Source organism: Tachyglossus aculeatus, chromosome 4 (assembly GCF_015852505.1).
Source record: "Tachyglossus aculeatus isolate mTacAcu1 chromosome 4, mTacAcu1.pri, whole genome shotgun sequence".
Taxonomy (NCBI): Eukaryota; Metazoa; Chordata; class Mammalia; order Monotremata; family Tachyglossidae; genus Tachyglossus; species Tachyglossus aculeatus.
The window spans coordinates 134,720,663-134,743,604 of NC_052069.1; the positions used below are offsets into that span (position 1 = coordinate 134,720,663).

Sequence of the window (22,942 nt, forward strand, 5' to 3'; positions counted from 1 at the left end):
ACTTATGTCTAAACCCCGAGTGTTCTCCCCATTCCCCTAACTGTAATTTATTTAACATTTCTTTCCTTTTCTACACTGTAAGCTTCTCGTGGACCTACTGCCTGTATCGTACTGTATTCTCCCAAGCGCTTAGTGCAATATTTTGCACATAACATTCATTCCATTCATTCAATTGTATTTATTGAGCACGTATCGTATGCAGATCACTGTGCTAATCGCTTGGAAGAGTACAAAATAACATTATAACACATACGTTCCCTGCCTGCAACGAGCTTACCGTCTAGAGCCGGGGGAGACAGACATTAATACAAATCAGTAAATGACAGATAGGGACATAAGTGGTGTGGGGCTGGGAGGGGAGAAGGACAAAGCGAGCAAGTCAGGGTGATGCAGAAGGGAGTGGGAGAAGAGGAAAGCGGGGGCTTAGTCAGGGAAGGCCTCTTGGAGGAGATGGGCCTTCAATAAGGCTTTGAAGGTGGGGAGAGTAACTGTTGTATTTGAGAATAAGTGCCTAATAAATACGATTGATTGAATAAATAATAATAATGGTATCTGTAAAATGGGGTTGAAGACTGTGAGCCCCATATGGGACAACCTGATCACCTTGTAACCTCCCCAGCGCTTAGAACAGTGCTTTGCACATAGTAAGCGCCTAATAAATGCCGTCATTATTATTTGGTAAGTTCTTAGTATGTGTCAGGCACTGTACTACGCACTGGGGTATATACAAGCAAATCGGGTTGGACACGGTCCCTGTCCTATGCTGGGCTCACAGCCTCAATCCCCGTTTTCCAGATGAGGTAACTGAGGCCCAGAGAAGTAAAGTGATTTGCCCAAGGTCACGTAGCAGACAAGTGGCAGAACTAGGATTAGAACCCATGAGTCCCAGACCCATGCTCCATCTACTACGTCAAGCTGCTTCTGAGTACTATATCATGCCATACACAATACCATTGACTAATAGTGAGCCCACTGTTCTAGACTGTGAGCCCACTGTTGGGTAGGGACTGTCTCTATATGTTGCCAACTTGGACTTCCCAAGCGCTTAGTACAGTGCTCTGCACACAATAAGCGCTCAATAAACACGATTGATTGATTGATTGATTAATAGATGAGGTGTTAAGGTCTGGATCCCACCCCCGCATCTTTGACATTTTTCAAACTGCCTGTGGGTCGCTTTGCCCTTTGTTTTTCTTCTTTTCATCTACGACCTGAGAGTATGTAAGTTTGCTTGTGGGTTCTCCCTCGCTGCCTCTGACTTTCCCCACGGAATCCTTCCCGGAGGGGACCTAGGCACGTAGCCCAGCTTGGCTCTAGAGACCCAGCTTCAATCGGACAGAACAGACTGGTGAGGACCTGAAGCGGGGCAGGGGGACCCCAGGGTATCCATTCCCACAAGGAGCTGTCCTTGGCAGAAACACCAGCTGGGTCCAGACAGAGGTTTGCACGACGTCCCCTGGCCCACGTCCTACTTCAGGCCTGGAACGCCCTCCCTCCTCAAATCTGCCAAGTAATGACTCTCCCCAAGCTTCAAAGCCCTACTGAAGGCCCATCTCCTCCAAGAGGCCTTCCCAGACTAACCCTCACTTTTCCTCATCTCCCACTTCCTTCTGCATCGCCCTGACTCACTCCATTGGCTCATCCCGTGTCCCCATCGCACAGCATTTATGTATATATCTGTAATTTTATTTATTTCTATCTCCACCCACCTGGACTGTGGGCAGGGATTGTCTCTATTGCTATACTGAATTTTCCCAAGCGCTTAGCTCTGCACACAGTAAACGCTCAATAAATATAATTGAATGAATGAATGAATGGTCCCCGCTGGGGCCCCGGATGGAAAGCCACACGTCGAAAGGGCAAAGTTAGGAGCCGTGGATGATTTGTCCGTTAGTCAGAAGGGCAGGTGGTTCAGGTGGGCGACCAGCCCACATTTTCCCCAGGGGGTCCATGATAAGGGAAGCAGCATGGCCTATTGGATAGAGCACGGGCCCGGGAATCAGAAGATCAGAATATTACTCTATTTATTTATTTATTTATTTTACTTGTACATATCTATTCTATTTATTTTATTTTGTTAGTATGTTTGGTTTTGTTCTCTGTCTCCCCCTTTTAGACTGTGAGCCCACTGGTGGGTAGGGACTGTCTCTAGATGTTGCCAATTTGTACTTCCCAAGCGCTTAGTACAGTGCTCTGCACGTAGTAAGCGCTCAATAAATACGATTGACGATGATGATGATCATGGGTTCTAACCCTGGCTCCGCCACTTGTCTGCTGGGTGGCCTTGGGCAAGTAACTTCACTTCTCTGTGCCTCAGTTCCCTCATTTGTAAAATAGGGATTAAGACTGTGAGCCCCATGTGGGACAGGGACGGTATCCAACTCGATTTCCTTGTATCCACCCCAGCACTTAGTACGATGCCTGGCACGTTGTAAGCACTTAACAAATACCACAATCATTACAATTATTATTGTTATCACAATTATTGTATTTGTTAAGTGCTTACTAAGTGTCAAACACTGTTCAAAGCGCTGTCAGGGAGAGTGTCCTGGGCTGAATGGGCCATAGGGGTCGGCGGGAGGGAGAACTCGGGGTGTATGGTTATGGAGCTGATGACCCAATAAGTCATTCTGGGACAGGGACTGGGTCCAACCTGATTACCCAGCACTCAGAACAGTGCTTTGCACATAGTAAGCGCTTAATAAATGCCATCGTTATTACTATTATTACCTTGTATCTACCCCATGCCCGGCACATAGTAAGCACTTAACAAATACCATAATTACTAGGATTATTATAAACTACTGATGGGGAATCCACTCAGGGCTGGCTTTTCCGGCTACCACTGCTGCTGCTGTTGTCATTGTTGTGGCTGCCCACGGGTCCTGCTCTTCCAATCCCTGATCTCCCTCCTCTCTCCCCTCAATCCGATCAAGGAGCTAATCAACACAGGGCACAAAATGCACAATCGGAACTCCCCCGGTGCCCTGGGAAAGCCGAGAAGTAGATGGCACAGGGCCCCTGAGTGCTTCTTGAAGCGGTTCTCTGGCTCCAAGGCCACCGCTGAGATGCCCACACTCGAAGGTCGGCACCCGTTGGCCCTTTCCTACCTGCACCTCGTTATCCTAAAACCAAGAGCATCGCTGTGTCAGCTGACGGGAGGGCGGGGGCGATGCCAGTGTGAGCTGAACGTGACTGTTGGGGTTGGGTACAGCTCTGGAAATGGACTCGGGGGGGGGGGGTTTCCTCCTACGGACGCCTAGGATGATCAGAACAAAATCCAGCCCCTTAGAGAGCTGGAGGCAAGAGGCCCACGGAGTAGAGAAACGGGAACTAGAATAAGACGGGGTTGGGCTGGACTGTTTAGTGGGGGCCCAAATCCTGAGGTCACGGCTGGCCCGGGTTACAAAAAAACCCACTTTGTATCCATTCCAGCGCTTAATACAGTGCACGACATGTAGTCAGTACTTAAAAAAATACCATCGTTACTATTACTTAGGGTTAGGGATAGTGTAGGTTTAGGTTAGGGTTAGATTTAATGGAGGGTTAGGGTTAGTTTAAGAGTAACGTTAGGGTTAGCGTTAGTGTACTATTAGATTTAGAGTTAGTGTAGGGTTAGGCTTAGAGTAAGGATTATGATTAGGGGAGAAAGAATGAGATTTAGGCATAAAAGAACCATGAGCAAGAACAGAGTCCAATCTTGTTTCACACTCCTAGTTTTAACAGCTCTTCTACAAAGCAATCCAGAGGGTGTGTATGCATATCTGTGTGTACCTGTGGGGCTGTTCATATGCATATGTGTATTTGTATGTGTGGGGGTAGCACCTTGGAGATATTACAAATAATAACAACACCTGGGGTATGTGCTAAACGCTTACTGCGTGCCAGGCACTGAACTAAATTCTGGGGTAGATGCACACTCATCGGGTTTGGACACAGTCCATGTCCCACACGGGGCTCACAGTCTTCATTCCTATTTTCCAGATGAGGGGACGGAGGCCCTGAGAAGCACAACGACCTGCTCAAAAATCACACAGCAGGCAAGCGATGGAGCCGGAATTAGAACCCAGGCCCGAGTTCTATCCACTGTGCCATGCTGCTCCTCAACCGACATCCACCAAACCTCCCTCCCCCAACACCTCCTGGCCTGCGCAGGCTGGCACTGCTGGGACCCGGGCCCCCGAGTTCCCGGAGACGTGACCACGAAATTACCTGGGAGTAAAAAGCTTTGTAAATCCTGGTTTTGGGGAGCAGCGCGATCATCAGAAAACCGCCCAGGCCGTGGAACTGGACCGGCAGATGAGGGAGCAGGGAGCTTTTGAAGTCTATGAACAGGGCGGCCACCACACTGGTAGAGTCCTAAAAAGAGGAAGGAAAGCACATCAACGAACGCACGACTGCACAAGGAAAGGACGCCTGTGGTATCCTTTCTTCAGCCCCACGACACTTATGTGCATATCCATCATTTACTGATTTCTATTCATGTCTCTCTTCCCCTCTAGACTAAGCTCGTTATGGGTGGGGAACAGGCCTGCTAATTCTGTTGCAAACGCTTAGTAAATTGCTTGGCACACAGTAAGCGCTCAATACATATGACTTATTGATCGATTGTTGGGAGGATCTACCGAGGGATCTCCCAAATTGCTAGAAACAGTGATCAGAGCTTAGTACAGTGCCTGGCACGTAGTGAGCAATTAAAAAATACCATAATAGTAATCATTATTCGTCCCTCGTCCCCCTCGTCCCCCTCTCCATCCCCCCATCTTACCTCCTTCCCTTCCCCACTGCACCTGTATATATGTATATATGTTTGTACATATTTGTTACTCTATTTATTTATTTATTTTACTTGTACATATCTATTCTATTTATTTTATTTTGTTAGTATGTTTGGTTTTGTTCTCTGTCTCCCCCTTTTAGACTGTGAGCCCACTGTTGGGTAGGGACTGTCTCTATATGTTGCCAACTTGTACTTCCCAAGCGCTTAGTACAGTGCTCTGCACACAGGAAGCGCTCAATAAATACGATTGATGATCACTATTCCAGATTCATGAGAATAATAACAACTGTGCTACTTGTTAAGTGCTTACTGTTCTAAGTGCTGGGGTATCTACAAGCTAATAGATAATGGGGTAGACACAAGCTCATCAGGTCGGACACGGTCCCTGCCTCGTATGGGGCTTATACTCTTATCCATTATACAGATGAGGTAACTGAGGCCTAGAGAAGTAAAGTGACTTGCCCAGAGTCACACAGCAGACAGGTGAAGCAGCGTGGCTCAGTGGAAAGAGCCCGGGCTTTGGAGTCAGAGGCCATGGGTTCAAATCCCGGCTCTACCACTTGTCAGCTGTGTGACTTTGGGCAAATCACTTCACTTCTCTGGGTCTCAGTTCCCTCATCTGTAAAATGGGGATGAAGACTGGGGGCCCCTCATGGGACAACCTGATTACCTTGTATCTACCCCAGCGCTTAGAACAGTGCTTTGCACATAGTAAGTGCTTAATAAATGCCATCATTATTATTATTATTATTATTAGGTGGTGGAGCTAGGATTAGAACCCAGGTTCTTCTGACTCTCGGGTCCTTTCTCTTTCCACTAAGCCGTGCTACTTCTAGACTGTAAGCTCTTTGTGGTCAGAGAGTGTGTTGTATTGCACTCTTCCGAGCACTTAGTACAGTGCTCTGCACATAGTGAGCGGTCAATCAATATGATTGCATGAATGGATGGAGGTCATGGATGGCCGTGAGTCCGCTGGGTATTTACTGAGCACCTACTGTGGGCTGCGCACCGTAATAAGCACTTGGGAGAGCACAGCACAATGGAATTAGCAGACACGTTCCATGCTTGTAACATAGCCACTTTTCTGAAAATCTTTGACTTCCAGAGGGCCAAAATTAAATTCTAGGCAGGGAATCCATCTTTCACCTCCCTGCAGAAGGTCTCTCAGTGTCTCTATCCCCCTCTAGACTGGAAGCTCACTGTGGGCAGGGAATGTGTCTGTGATCTACTATCAATAGATAATAATAATAAATATAATAATGGTATTTATTAAGCGCTTACTATGTGCAAAGCACTGTTCTAAGCGCTGGGGAGCTTACGAGGTGATCAGGTTGTCCCATGGGGGGCTCACAGTTTTAATCCCCATTTGTACAGATGAAGGGAACAGAGGCCGAGAGAAGTGAAGTGACTTGTCCAAAGTCACACAGCTGACAGTTGGCCGAGCCGGGATTTGAACCTCTGACCTCTGACTCTTTTAGACTGTGAGCCCACTGTTGGGTAGGGACTGTCTCTATATGTTGCCAATCTGTACTTCCCAAGCGCTTAGTACAGTGCTCTGCACATAGTAAGTGCTCAATAAATACGATGGATGATGACTCCAAAGCCCGGGCTCTTTTCCACTGAGCCACGCCGCTTCTCCATGATCGATCCGTGATCGATCCGCTAGGCCACGCACTTACTAAATACCATTAAATCTCTCAATCCCCATCTGAGAGATGAGGTCACTGAGGCCCAGAGAACAGTGCCTGGCAGAAATTAATCACTTAAATATCCCAATTATTATTACAATTATTATCACCGCTGGACTGAATGTTGCCTCTCCGAGAAGCAGCATGGCCTAGTGGGTAGAGTCCGGGTCTGGGAATCAGAAGGACCTGGATTCTAATCCCGGCTCCACCACTTGTCTGCCGTGGGACCTAGGGCAAGTCACTTCACTTCTCAGTTCCCTCATCTGTCAAACGGGGGATGGAGACCGTGAGCCCCACATGGAACTGCGTCCAACTCAGCGCTTAGAATAGCGCCTGGCACCTAATAAGCGCTTAACACCATTATTAGTAGTAGTAGTAGTGGTAGTGTTATCATCACAGGCTCTCTGCCACCAGGCCACCCGCCCGGCCGTCCCTCAACCATAGCATCTGCCCACCAGAACCCGGCCCTGCCCCAAAATCGATAGCCAGACCCCGGGCAGAGCGGCCCCGGGTGAAAGTAAGCGTCTTGGGCCACACAATGGCAGGAAGGTTGGGCCTGGAATAGCTCCTGCAGTCATCGTCATCATCAATCGTATTTATTGAGCGCTTACTGTGTGCAGAGCACTGTACTAAGCGCTTGGGAAGTACAAATTGGCAACATATAGAGACGGTCCCTACCCAACAGTGGGCTCACAGTCTAAACAGTCCCCCGGGGGGAGGCCATCAGGGCCACAAAAAGGCAGGGAGGGGCTGGGGAAGGGGGGACCCTTGTCGGCGTGTGGAGGGGAAGCCAGTGATCCCTGGCTCTGCTCTGCAACTGGCACTGCCCGCTCCCTTCGTCCCTGAACGGCGCACAGTAAGGTAGCAGAATAAGTTCCCAGGCGCTTAGTACAGTGCTCTGCTCCCGATAAGCAGTAAGGACAAGTAAGGACCGGCCCGTGAGGGGCGGGGGGCTGGGGGGACGCTCTGCCCTGTGACCTCAGACAAGTCACTTCACTTCTCCCTGCCTCAGTTCCCTCGTCTGGAAAGCTGGGATGATAAGGGACCGTCTCTCTATGTTTCCAATTCGTACTTCCCAAGCGCTTGGTACAGTGGGCGCTCAATAAATGCGACTGAATGAATGACTCCCCACAGCACCTATGTAACTATCTGTAATTTATTGTTTTACCTATTTGTATTAATGTCTGTCTCCCCCGCTAGACCGTGAGCTCGTTGTTGGGTAGGGACCGTCTCTATATGCTTCCAACTTGTACTTCCCAAGCGCTTAGTACAGTGCTCTGCACACAGTAAGCGCTCAATAAATACGACTGAATGAATGAATGAATAAGCACTCAATAAATACAACTGAAGGAATGCAGCAGGGTGGCCTCGTGGATAGAGGCCGGGACTGGGACACAGAAGGTCGGGGGTCCTAATCCTGGCTTCGCCGCTCATCTGCTGTGTGACCCTGGCCAAGAGACTGCTTCTCTGGGCCTCAGTTCCCCCATCTGGAAAATGAGGATTGGAACTGTCAGCCCCACGTGGGACAGGGGCTGTGTCCAACCCGATTTGCTTGTATCTGTCCCGGAGCTTACTACAGTGCCTGGCACGTCGTAAGGGCTTAACAAATACCACAAATATTTTGCAAAGGCTTTCAACTCAGAAATCACCCCAAATTACCTTGCCCAGGTAATGATCACCCCAGAAACAGCAGCCCAAAGCAGTGTCACCTAGTGCGTAGAGCATTCATTCATTCATTCAATCGTATTTATTGAGCGCTGACTGTGTGCAGAGCACTGTACTAAGCGCTTGGGAAGTACAAGAGCACAGGCCTGGGAATCACAAGGCTTGAGTTCTAACCCTGATTCTCCCTCCATCTGCTGTGTGACCTTGGGCAAGTCACTTCACTTCTCTGGGCTTCAGTCCCCTAACCTGTAAAATGGGGATTAAGACTGGGAAGCCCTTGTGGGATAGGGACTGCGTCCCACTTGATTAGCTTGGATCTAACCAGGGCTTAGTACAGTGTCTGGCACAGAGTAATTGCTTAACCAATACCAACATTAGAAAAAAAAAAAGCTGACTTTCCTCAGCTGAAACCTGGGAGGCTCCAGAGAGATCATTTTCAATGCCCAGCTATCTGGGCACAAATGAACCAGTCCAATGCCCAGGCATTTGGGCATATACCCACAGTCCAATGCCCAGCCTTTTGGGCATGTAGAAAACCAGTCCAATACCCAGCCCTCTGGGCATGTACAAACCAGTCCAATGCCCAGCCTTCTGGGCATATAGAAAACCAGCCCAATATCCAGCCCTCTGGGCATGTACAAACCAGTCCAATGCCCAGCCTTCCGGGCTCATAGAAAACTAGTCCAACACTCAACCCCCTGGGCATGTACCAACCAGTCCAATGCCCAGCCTTAAGTGCTTAATAAATGCCATCATTATTATTATTATTATTATTATTACAAACCAGTCCAATACCCACCCTCTGGGCACGTACCAACCAGTCCAATGCCCAGCCTTCTGGGCACATAGAAAACCAGTCCAATACTCAGCTCTCTGGTCATGTACAAACCAGTCCAATGCCCAGCCTTCCGGGCTCATAGAAAACTCAGCCCTCTGGGCATGTACAACAGTGCTTTGCACATAATAAGTGCTTAATAAATGCCATTATTATTATTATTATTATTATTATTATTACAAACCAGTCCAATGCCCAGCCTTTTGGGCATATAGAAAACCAGTCCAATACCCAGCCCTCTGGGCATGTACCAATGAGTCCAATACCCAGCCTTCTGGGCACATAGAAAACCAGTCCAATACTCAGCCCTCTGGGCATGTACAACAGTGCTTTGCACATAATAAGTGCTTAATAAATGCCACCATCATTATTATTATTATTATTATTATTATTATTATTATTATTATTACAAACCAGTCCAATCAATGCCCAGCCTTTTGGGTATACAGAAAACCAGTCCAATGTCCAGCCCTCTGGGATCATAGAAAACTAGTCCAATACTCAGCCCTCTGGGCATGTACAACAGTGCTTTGCACATAATTAGTGCTTAATAAATGCTATTATTATTATTATTATTATTATTACAAACCAGTCCAATCAATGCCCAGCCTTTTGGGCATATAGAAAACCAGTCCAATACCCAGCCCTCTGGGCATGTACAAACCAGTCCAATGCCCAGCATTCTGGGCACACAGAAAACCAGTCCAATACTCAGCCCTCTGGGCATGTACAAACCAGTCCAATGCCCAGCCTTCCGGGCTCATAGAAAACTAGTCCAATACTCAGCCCTCTGGGCATGAACAACAGTGCTTTGCACATAGTAAGCGCTTAATAAATGTCATTATTATTATTGCAAACCAGTCCAATGTCCAGCCTTCCGGGCTCATAGAAAACTAGTCCAATACTCAGCCCTCTGGGCATGTACAACAGTGCTTTGCACATAATAAGTGCTTAATAAATGCCATCATCATTATTATTATTATTACAAACCAGTCCAATGCCCAGCCTTTTGGGCATACAGAAAACCAGTTCAATACCCAGCCCTCTGGGCATGTACCAACCAGTCCAATGCCCAGCCTTCTGGGCACAGAGAAAACCAGTCCAATACTCAGCCCTCTGGGCATGTACAAACCAGTCCAATGCCCAGCCTTCTGGGCACATGGAAAACCATTCCAATACTCAGCCCTCTGGGCATGTACAAGCCAGTTCAATGCCCAGCCTTCTGGGCACATAGAAAACCATTCCAATACCCAGCCCTCTGGACATATACAAACCAGTCCAATGCCCAGCCTTCCGGGCACATAGAAAACCAGTCCAATACTCAACCCTCTGGGCATGTACAAATCCGTCCATATTCAGCTCTCTTGGCACATACAAACCAGTCCAATTACCCACCCCTTGGGCATAGACAAACCAGTCCAATGCCCGCCCCCCAGGGTGCATAAAAACCAGTCCAATGCCCAGCTCTCTGAGTTCATACATATTATATCATCATACAAATACGATTGAATGAATATCAGACCAATGCCCAGCCTTCTGGGCACATATATACTAGTCCAATGCCCAGATTACCTACTATTGAGCTACTAAGAAGTAGAACTTTTCTAGAGGAATGGTCAAATGGTTCACCAACTCTGGGCAGCTGCACCAAGGACCCTATTCACTTGCAACTGGATTTGCCCTGGGGGCTGACAGCTAATCAATCAGTCAACTGCATTTATTGAGCGCTTACTGTGGGCAGAACACTGTACACTTGGGAGAACAATAAATAGACACATTCCCTGCCCACAACGAGCTCAAAGTCTAGAGGGTTCTTGGCCTCAGTTTGCACCTCTTAATAATAATAATGGCGCTCGTTAAGCGCTTATTCTGTGCCAGGCACTGAACTAAGCACTCGGGTGGATATGAGCAAATCAAGTCCTTGGTGGTCTCTTCCTTCCCTCACTGCCATGAACTCCTACCGATAATGCCAGCGTCAGAGCGGGCGAGGGTCCTGAACCTGACAGGGCATAGAGCGAGGCAGGCCGGCACCCGTCCGGTGGAGGTGGAGGGATAATAATAATAATAATAATAATAATAATAATAATAATAATGATGGGGCTCACAATCTTAGATGAGGTAATTGGGGCCTGGTTTCTCATTTACCTCAATTTACCTCTGGATCAATCAATCAATCAATCATATTTATTGAGCACTGTACTAAGCGCTTGGGAAGTACAAGTTGGCAACACATAGAGACGGTCCCTACCCAACAGTGGGCTCACAGTCTAGAAGACTGGATCAACTGAATCCCACTCCAAGGCAGAACTCCACCAAAACCCCGGATTGGACTTGCCCGACTCCTCCAGGAGTCTCCCATCCATGGCTGAGTGGATAAAGCCCAGGCCCGGGAGAAAGAAGGTCATGGGTTCCAATCCTGGCTCTGCCACTTGTTGCCATGTGACCTTGAGCATGTCAATTCACTTCTCTGCCCCTCAGTTCCCTCGGCTGGAAAATAATAATAATAGCATTTATTAAGCGCTTACTATGGGCAAAGCACTGTTCTAAGTGCTGGGGAGGTGACAAGGTGATCAGGTTGGCCCACGGGGGGCTCACAGTCTTCATCCCCATTTTACAGATGAGGGAACTGAGGCACAGAGAAGTTAAGTGACTCGCTCAAAGTCACACAGCTGACAACTGGCGGAACCGGGATTTGAACCCATGACTTCTGACTCCAAAGCTGGTGCTCTTTCCACTTCTTAGCGTGGGGAAAATAGGGATTAAGGCCGTGAGCCCCACGGGAGACAGGGACTGTGTCCAACACGATTTGCTTGTATCCACCTCAGCACCTGGTACAGTGCCTGGCATCTCGTAAGTTCTTCACAAATCCCACAGTTATTATTATTGTCACTGTTATCGACTGCGGTCCCGTGGATCGGAATGGGGAGCCTGCGGAGAGGCTACCCACTCTGCCCGGGACCCCGAAGCTGGCGAAAGGAGCGGAGGGCTCACCCCGTCGTAGAACTGGATGGACTTCATCTGGCTCTTGGGCATTGGGATGCTGCCGTGGCGACGGTGAGAAAACAGCAGGCCGTCCGAGAAGAAGTGGACTTTCCCTGCAACACAGAGCGAGCCGGTTTCAAATGCGGTGCCGGCAAGAATGTTACCCGCTGGCGGCACAACAAAAATGTCCCCAAAATCAACCAAACAAAAATTGGCATTTCTGGGATGCAGTCAGGACAGTCAACGTTAGAGAACCATGTATTCATTCATTCAGTTGATCGTATTTATTGAGCGCTTACTGTGTGCACGCACCGAACTAAGCGCTTGGGAGAGTAAAATAGAACAACAACCATATTCCCTGCTCACAGTCTAGGGGGGGGAGACGGACATTAATAGAAATAAAGAAATTACAGTTATATACCTATGTGCTGTGGGGATATGTCGTATATGTTTCACACACACCCACGCTTTGCTTTAGTGGCAAAGGGTGGTTGCCACTACACCTAGGCAACATTAGCCCCACACCTGAGGGCAACTTGATCTTCCCCACAGCACCTGTATATGTGTATATATGTTTGTACATATTTATTACTCTATTTATTTATTTTACTTGTACATATCTATTCTATTTATTTTATTTTGTTAGTATGTTTGATTTGTCCTCTGTCTCCCCCTTCTAGACTGTGAGCCCACTGTTGGGTAGGAACTGTCTCTATATGTTGCCAACTTGTACTTCCCAAGCACTTAGTACAGTGCTATGCACACAGTAAGCGCTCAATAAATATGATTGATATTGATTGATTGATCTACAACGCAAGATGATCTACTCAAAGAGAAGCATTGTGGCTTAGTGGAAAGAGCCCGGAGCTGGGGACCTGGGTTCTCATCCCGGCTCTGCCGACTGCTTGCTGTGTGACCTTGGGCGAGCCACTTCACTTCTCTGGGCCTCAATGACCTCATCCGTAAAATGGGGATTGACTTTGAGCCCCATGTGGGACAGGGACTGGGTCCAACCCGACTAGCTTGTCTCTACCCCAGCGCTTAGTACCATGCCTGGCACGTAGTAAGCACTTAACAAATAACATTTAGAGAAGCAGCATGGCTCAGTGGAAAGAGCCTGGGCTTTGGAGCCAGTGGTCATGGGTTCAAATCCCGGCTCCACCAATTGTCAGCTGGGTGACTTTGGGCAAGTCACTTAACTTCTCTGTGCCTCAGTTACCTCATCTGTAAAATGGGGATTAAGACTGTGAGCCCCCCGTGGGACAACCTGATCACCCTGTAACCTCCCCAGCACTTAGAACAGTGCTTTGCACATAGTAAGTGCTTAATAAATGCCATCATTATTATTATTATTTAAAACAGACAAAAAACACTGTTCTTAGTGATTGGGTCGGACATAGTCCCTGTCAAGCATGGGGCTCACAATCTTAGTAGGAAGGAGAGAAGGTAGTTAATTCCCATTTTACAGATGAGGAAACTGAGGTAAGGACAAGTGAAGCGACTTGCTAAAAGTCACACATCAAGGAGGTGGAGAGCCGGGATAATAATAATAATAATGATGGCATTTGTTAAGCGCTTACTATGTGCAAAGCACCGTTCTAAGCGCTGAGGGGGATACAAGGTGATCAAGTTGTCCCACGTGGGGCTCACAGCTTAATCCCCATTTTCCAGATGAGGTAACTGAGGCTCAGAGAAGTGAAGTGACTTGCCCAAGGTCACCCAGCAGACATGGGGCGGAGTAGGGATTCGAACCCATGACCTCTGACTCCAAAGCCCGGGCTCTTTCCGCTGTTTCTCAAGGGATGGGGCTCCCATGCCTGCGCTCTAACCATTATGTCACACTTCTTCTCACTATGCCATGCTACTCGCCATGCTGCAACACACTATCCTGGTCTGGCTGGGACCTGCCTAGGCCCTTCTGTAGCTCCGGGTAGGGTCTTTCTGTGGCACTAAATGATGGCATTTATTAAGCGCTTACTCTGTGCAAAGCACTGTTCTTAGCGCTGAAGCACACTAAATCACCCTGTCCCCTTTCAGGATGGCACTGGACAGTTTCCAGTACTCCACCGATCTCGGCTAGTGGGGGGAAAATCGGCTTCAAGGCTGTCCATCCCCTCGCCCCCTCCGACCTCACCTCCCTTCTCTCCTTCTCCAGCCCAGCCCGCACCCTCCGCTCCTCTGCCGCTAATCTCCTCACCGGGCCTCGTTCTCGCCCGTCCCGCCGTCGACCCCCGGCCCACGTCATCCCCCGGGCCTGGAATGCCTGCCCTCTGCCCATCTCTTCCTCCCTTCAATGCCCTACTGAGAGCTCACCTCCTCCAGGAGGCCTTCCCACACTGAGCCCCCTCCTTCCTCTCCCCCGCCTTACCTCCTTCCCCTCCCCAACAGCACCTGTATATATGTTTGTATGTACTTACTACTCTATTTTATTTGTACATATTGATTCTATTTTGTTAATATGTTTGGTTTTGTTCTCTGTCTCCCCCTTCTAGACTGTGAGCCCACTGTTGGGTAGCGACCGTCTCTATATGTTGCCAACTTGTACTTCCCAAGTGCTTAGTACGGTGCTCTGCACACAGTAAGCGCTCAATAAATACAATTGAATGAACGAATGAATGAATAGTGTATCCTTCCCCTCTGTATCATCCTTGCACTTGGATTTGCTCCCTTTATTATTGAATGAGTGAATGAATGAATGGATGAGTAGAGGCATACCGATTCTTGGCCGGCGGCTAGCGAGTGGAAGGCAACTGGCTACAAGGCAAAACTCCCCTGGGCTGGGCAGCCGCGGCACGGGAGAGAATCAAGGGTGGAGACTCAAGTGGAAGGCGGTGATGATAAGTAAACCATTCCGGATTCTTACCAAGAAAGCCGTATGGATACGCTACCAGAATGATTGCAGATGGAGCTGGGGTGTGCCGGGAGAAATGTGTCCATGGCGTCGCTATGGGTCGGAGATGCCTCGACGGCATTAAGACATGACCTCAGCAGTTAGTACAGTGCCTGGAACATAGTATGCCCTAACAAATAACACTAAAAGTAAAACAAACTAAAATAAGAAAAAGGAAAATCGAGGTCCGGGGACGGCCCGGGAGATGCCGAGCGGGCCGGAAGCTCCGGGGAACGCGAACCTGACTCCCTTCGCTTGGCAGGCCGGACGTGTCCCCACCCAGCTGGTCTGGGATGGGGAGAATGGGAGGGTGGGAGGATCTGGGTGGGGAGTGGGGAGAATTGAATTGAGCAGGGTGGGAACGTCCCGAGGAGGAAGTGGAACGGCTCGGTTCTCAGCGGGGAGTCTGGGGACACGGGGGCGACAACACGGCTCCACGTCAGGAAACCCCTCTCTCGGTGAACGGCGTCTCAACTGGGGAGGGAAACGTGGCCCGTGGTCGGAGCCACGTCCTGCCAGAAAAACCTCATGCTCATAACAACAATAATAATAATAGTAATTGTGTAATTTGTTAAGCGCTTAGAACAGCGCTTTGCACATAGTAAGCGCTTAAAAATGCCATCATTATTATTATTATTTGCCAGGCACCGTACTAAGCGCTGGATATAAGCAAATCGCATTGGACGCAGTCCCTGTCCCATGTTGGTCTCTCGGTCATCATCCTCGTTTTAGAAGTGAGGTAACCGAGGCCCAGAGTAGTGAAGTGACTTACCCAAAGTCACACAGAAGACAAACGGTGGAGCCGGGATTAGAACCTATGACCCTCTGACTCTCAGCCCCATACTCTATCCACTAGGCCACGCGGCTTCTCTGATATTTGTGGTATTATTTGTGATTATTATGGTATTTGTTAAGCACTGTTCTAAGTGCTGGGGTAGCTGCAAGATAATCGAGTTGGACACAATCCCTGTCCCACATGGGGCTCAGCCTTAATTCCATTTTACAGATTGAGGGGAACTGAGGCACAGAGGGGTGAAGTGACTTGCCCAAGGTAACACAGCAAGTGGTGGAGTTGGGTTTAGAAGCCATGACCTTCTGAATCCCAGGCCTGTGCTCTAACCACTAGGCCATGCTGCTTCTCAACGTTTAAGCGCTTACTATGTGCCAAGCACTACGCTAAGCACTTGGGTAGATAAGGAATCATCAGGTCCCACCAGGGGATCATGCCCACGTCCTGCCCCTGGCATGGAATTGTACTTCCCAAGCGCTTAGTACAGTGCTCTGCAATCAATCAATCGTATTTATTGAGCGCTTACTGTGTGTAGAGCACTGTACTAAGCGCTTGGGAAGTACAAGTTGGCAACATATAGCGACAGTCCCTACCCAACAGTGGGCTCACAGTCTAGAAGGGGGAGACAGAGAACAAAACCAAACATATTAACAAAATAAAATAGAATAGATATGTACAAGTAAAATAAATAAATAAATAGAGCAATAAATATGTACAAACATATATACATATGTACAGGATACAGGATATACATATGTACATATATATATATATATGCACACAGTAAGTGCTCAATAAATACGACTGAATGAATGGAATTCCCTCCCTCCATACCTCCGCCAAGGTAGCTCTCTTCCTCCCTTCAAAGCCCTACTGAGAGCTCACCTCCTCCAAGAGGCCTTCCCAGACTGAGCCCCCTTTTTCCTCTCCTCCTCCCCACCCCACCCCTGACCCTACCTCCTTCTCCTCCTCCTCACAGCACCTGTATATATGTTTGCACAGATTTATTACTCTATTTACTTGTACATATTTACTATTCTATTTATTTTAATGATGCACATTTAGCTTTAATTCTATTTATTCTGACGACTTGACCCCTGTCCACATGTTTTGTTTTGTTGTCTGTCTCCCCCTTCTAGACTGTGAGCCCGTTGTTGGGTGGGGACCGTCTCTATATCAATCAATCAATCGTATTTACTGAGTGCTTACTGTGTGCAGAGCACTGTACTAAGCGCTTGGGAAGTACAAGTTGGCAACATATGGAGAAGGTCCCTACCCAACAGCGGGCTCACAGTCGAGAAGGGGGAGACAGAGAACAAAACAAAACATATTAACACAATAAAATAAATAGAATAGATATGTACAAGTAAAATAGAGTAATAAATACGTACAAACATATATACAGGTGCTGTGGGGAAGGGAAGGAGGTAAGGCTGGGGGGATGGAGATGGGGAGGAGGGGCAACTTGTACTTCCCAAGCGCTTAGTACAGTGCTCTGCACACAGTAAGCGCTCAATCAACACAATTAAATGAACGAATGAATGAATATTGTATCCCTCCCCTCTGTATCATCCTTGCACTTGGATTTGCTTCCTTTATCACTCACACTTCATGGACATACGCCAAAAACTGTTATTTATTGATTGATATTCATATCTGTCTCCCTCTGTAGACGGTAAGCTCACTGTGGGCAGGGAATGGGTATTAGAATAATAATAATAATAATGATAGCATTTATTAAGCGCTTACTCTGTGCAAAGCACTGTTCTAAGCGCTGGGAACGTTACAAAGTGATCAGGTTGTCCCACGGGGGGGCTCACAGTCTTAATCCCCATTTTACAGATGAGGTAAACTGAGGCACAGTGAAGTGACTTGCCCAAAGTCACACAACTGGCAATTTGCAGAGCCGGGATTTGAACCCATGACCTCTGACTCCAAAGCCCGGGCTCTTTCCACCGAGCCACGTTGGGTCTATCGACTTAACCCACTGTTGGGTAGGGACTGTCTCTATATGTTGCCATCTTGTACTTCCCAAGCGCTTAGTACAGTGCTCTGCACACAGTCAGCGCTCAATAAATACGACTGATTGATGGATTGATTGACTCTTTTATAATTGGCCTCTCCCAAGAGCACAGTCCAGGGCTCCGCAGACAGTGATCACTCAACAAATACCATCGATTGATTGGTAGGTGGGAGAACGGCTATTGACGTGCCATTTTACAGGTATGGGAAACGAGGCCCAGAGAGGAGAAGTGACTTGCCCGAGGGCGCGCAGCCGGCAAGTGGCCGAGGCGGAATTAGAACCCAGGTCCGCTAACTCGCCGCTTCCTTTCGGCACTGGGATTCTCTGATTCTGCCCCAGGCAGAGAAGACTGTACTAGGCGCCAAAGGGAATCAATCAATCAATCAATCGTATTTATTGAGCGCTTACTATGTGCAGAGCACTGTACTAAGCACTGGGTTCTTTGAGTCGAAGACCGAGGTTTTGTGGGTTCAAAGGGAATGTCGGACACCCCCACACCCCCACACACTCTCTCTTTCTGTCTCTCTCTCATATTCCGAGTTCCAACGAGTCAAATTTGTGGTTTGTGACGGCCTCCTCCTCCTCCTCCTCCTCATCAATCGTATTTATTGAGCGCTTACTATGTGCAGAGCACTGTACTAAGCGCTTGGGAAGTACAAATTGGCAACACATAGAGACAGTCCCTACCCAACAGTGGGCTCACGGTCTAAAAGGGGGAGACCTCCTGGCCCCTCCAATTCTGTGACACACAACACACACATACACAAGCTGCGGTTGTGAGGGAGTCCCCTGCCCTCACGACAGCCTCCTGGGGTTCAATCCGCAGGGAGAACGGGGTTGGTGGCTTAGTGGAAAGAGCCCGGGCTTGGGAGTCTTGGGTTCGAATTCCGGCGCCGCCACTTGTCTGCTGTGTGACCTTGGGCAAGCCGCTTCCCTTCTGTGTGCCTCAGTCCCCTCCTCTGTAAAATGGGGGTGAACAATCTGAGCCCCACGTGGGACAACCTGATGACCCTGTATCTGCCCCAGCGCTTGGAACAGTGGTTGGCACCCAATAAGCACTTAACAAATACCATAATTATTATTATAAATGATAATAATAAATGCCATTACCATACCAATATAATAAACACCATTATAATAAACGGTATTAACAAATACCATAATTATTATTATAAATTATAATAACAAATACCATTACCATACCAATATAAGAAATACCATTATAATAAATGGTATTAACAAATACCATAATTATTATTATAAATGATAATAATAAATGCCATTACCACACCAATATAATAAATACCATTATAATAAACGGTATTAACAAATACCATAATTATTATTATAAATGAGAATAATAAATGCCATTACCATACCAATATAATAAATGCCATTATAATAAATGGTATTAACAAACACCATAATTATTATTATAAATGATAATAATAAATGCCATTACCATACCAATATAATAAATACCATTATAATAAATGGTATTAACAAATACCATAATTATTATTACAAATGATAATAATAAATGCCATTACCATGTCAATATAATAAATACCATTATAATAAATGGCATTAACAAACACCATAATTATTATTATAAATGATAATAATAAATGCCATTACCATACCAATATAATAAATACCATTATAATACATGGTATTAACAAATACCATAATTATTATTATAAATGATAATAATAAATGCCATTACCATACCAATATAATAAATACCATTATAATACATGGTATTAACAAATACCATAATTATTATTATAAATTATAATTTATAATTAACTTATTAATTTATTTAATAATCAATTATTAACAAATTATTAATAAATAATAATGATGATAATATACAATTATATATGATCATATATTATATATTATATATTGCATTTATATTATAATATATAATAATAATACAGAATAATAATAATAGTAATATATTGTAATATATATTATAATATATAATACACATTATATATAATTATTTAACATATAATTATATATAATGATTAATAAATAATAATTTATTAATAAATTATTAATAAACAATAAATCAATTTATTAAATTATAATTATAAATTATGAAATATAGTAGTGCCATTACCATGCCAAATACCATTACCATACCAATATAATAAATACCATTATAATAAATGGTATTGACAAACACCATAATTATTATTATAAATGATAATAATAAATGCCATTACCATACCAATATAATAAATACCATTATAATAAATGGTATTAACAAATACCATAATTATTATTATAAATGATAATAATAAATGCCATTGCCATACCAATATAATAAATACCATTATAATAAATGGTATTAACAAATACCATAATTATTATGATAAATTATAGTAATAAATACCATTACCATACCAATATAATAAATACCATTACAATAAATGGTATTAGCAAATACCATAATTATTATTATAAATGATAATAATAAATGCCATTACCATACCAATATAATAAATACCATTATAATAAATGGTATTAACAAATACCATAATTATTATGATAAATTATAGTAATAAATACCATTACCATACCAATTTAATAAATACCATTATAATAAATGGTATTAACAAATACCATAATTATTATTATAAATGATAATAATAAATGCCATTACCATACCAATATAATAAATACCATTATAATAAATGGTATTAACAAATACCATAATTATTATTACAGACACACATACACACATGTTCTGGCCAGTCGAATCTGTGAGGGCTTCCTCACCTCCTGGCCCCTCCAATATTGTGACGACAGAACACACACACACACACACACACACACACACACACACACACAGACACACACACACAGACACACACAAACACCCCCCACCACCACTTCCCCGGGCCAAATCCAAGTTCCAGCCCGTCAAAATGGGTGAGGGCCTCCGGGCCCCCTTCAACACTGTGACACCACACCCACAAAAAGCACACCGACGAGCACAAACGCTCACACCCGCTCCACGTCCCGGCCAGTCCGATCCGTTTGGACCTCTTGGCCCCCTCCAACACTGAGCCCCCGCCCAAATATCCCGGTGCAGGGAATTTCCAGACAGGGAAAGCGGGGTCAGCCCAGAAACTCACCTTCCTCGGGCCAGGCGTGCGCGTTACTAGAGTAGATGTAAGCTCCCTCTCCGCCTGTCAGGGGGGTGCCCAGGAAAGAGTCATCAGCCTGAAAAGAAATCCGGGGTTTGTGTTCGGGTTACAACAACAGCCCCGACTCCCTCCAGGCTGCTTCCAATCCGACCTGACCCTCAACGGCGTTTTGCACATAGTAAGCGCTTAATAAGTGCCATCACTGTTATTATTATCCAACAAGCAGGGGCTTCACACCCGTGGGCCCTCAACCAGTCCAATTTGAGTACTCCTGGTCTAGAGAACCCGGGCAGGCTAGTACTGACCAGACAGGGGGATGCTTACAAGTGACCTACAGAATCTGCATTTTCTGATTTAATCTAGGCGAATGTCAACTAGACTCCAGCAGGCAAAGAATTGGGGTGTCTTAGAGGCCGCGTTGGGGTACGCAACAGCAGTAGTGCGAGGACTACCCTCTGCCAACAATGGAATCTACCACCTCGGTTCAACCGTGACTTTCCCGAGCACTTAAGCCACTGCTCTGCACCCAGTAAGCGCTCGGTAGATTCCCCTGATTGACCGTGTGCATCACCTTTTTGTCTTAATACAGGTGGCCAGTCACTTAACTTCTCTGTTACCTCACCTGTAAAATGGGGATTAGGACCGTGAGCTCCACGTGGGACAACCTGTAACCTCCCCAGCGCTTAGAACAGTGCTTTGCACGTAGTAAGCGCTTAATAAATGCCATTATTATTATTATTATTATTCTTAGCTACAACTACGACCCAGGAATCTGGGAATCTAGGAGCACTCGTACGCAACAGACCGGCTATTAGGTGCCCCAAACTGAGATGGCTCTGATCTCCAGATATTAACTTTGTCTGTCTCCCCCTTCTAGACTGTGAGCCTGTGGTTGGGTGGGAACTGTCTCTATATGTTGCCGATCTGTACTTCCCAAGTACTTAGTACAGTGCTCTGCACACAGTAAGCGCTCAAAAAATACGACTGAATGAATGAATGAATGATTAGGACTGTGAGCTCCACGTGGGACAACTTGTAACCTCCCCAGAGCTTAGAGCAGTGCTTTGCACATAGGAAGCGCTTAATAAATGCCATTATTATTATTATTATTATCCATCCCCCTCAGCCCACTCCTGGGGTTTCAATAAACATAATAACAACTGTGGTATCTGTGAAGTGCTTACTCTGTGCCAGGCACTGTACACAGCACCTGTATATATGTTTGTACGTATTTATCACTCTATTTTATTTGCACATATTTATTCTATTTATTTTATTTTGTTAATATGTTTTGTTCGGTTCTCTGTCTCCCCCTTCTAGCCTGTGAGCCCACCGTTGGGTAGGGACCGTCTCTATATCAATCAATCAATCAATCGTATTTATTGAGCGCTTACTGTGTGCAGAGCACTGTACTAAGTGCAGAGCACTTGTACATATTTATTACTCTATTTATTTATTTATTTATTTATTTATTTTACTTGTACATTTCTATCCTATTTATTTTATTTTGTTGGTATGTTTGATTCTGTTCTCTGTCTCCCCCTTTTAGACGGTGAGCCCACTGTTGGGTAGGGACTGTCTCTATGTGTTGTCAATTTGTACTTCCCAAGCGCTTAGTACAGTGCTCTGCACATAGTAAGCGCTCAATAAATACGATTGATTGATTGATTGATTGATTACTAAGCGCTTGGGAAGTACAAATTGGCAACATACACAGACAGTCCCTACCCAACAGTGGGCTCACAGTCTAAAAGGGGGAGACAGAGAACAAAACCAAACATACTAACAAAATACTCTATATGTTGCCACCTTTGACTTCCCAAGCGCTCAGTACAGTGCTCTGCACACAGTAAGCGCTCAATAAACACGGTTGAATGAATGAATGAAAGCGCTGAGCGGGGGTACAAGCAAATCGGGTTGGCCGCGGTCCCTGTTCCACGTGGGGCTCACGCTCTTAATCCCCATTTTCCAGATGAGGGAGGTGAGTCCCAGAGAAGTGAAGTGACTCAGCCAAGGTCACACAGCAGACAAGTGGATTAGGAATCTTGACCGTCCAGGTCCCAGGCCCGAGGTCCTTTCCGTGTGGCTTTCTGGTGTTTCGGGCGGAGACGGAAGCGGCTGCCTCCTA

The 22,942-nt window shown here is 46.0% G+C and overlaps 1 protein-coding gene across 2 annotated transcripts in view; it reads right to left on the minus strand.

Annotated features, from left to right (window-relative positions):
* C4H20orf194 (chromosome 4 C20orf194 homolog) overlaps positions 1-22,942 on the minus strand; it is a 188,235-nt gene that overhangs the window by 62,503 nt on the left and 102,790 nt on the right. For both annotated transcript variants that reach the window (XM_038745460.1, XM_038745459.1), the window contains exons 20-22: positions 20,803-20,890; positions 11,960-12,063; positions 4,213-4,359 (exon numbers count right to left, since the gene is read on the minus strand). In XM_038745460.1, the coding sequence (XP_038601388.1) occupies positions 4,213-4,359; positions 11,960-12,063; positions 20,803-20,890 (339 nt within the window). The remainder of the gene's footprint in view (positions 1-4,212; positions 4,360-11,959; positions 12,064-20,802; positions 20,891-22,942) is intronic.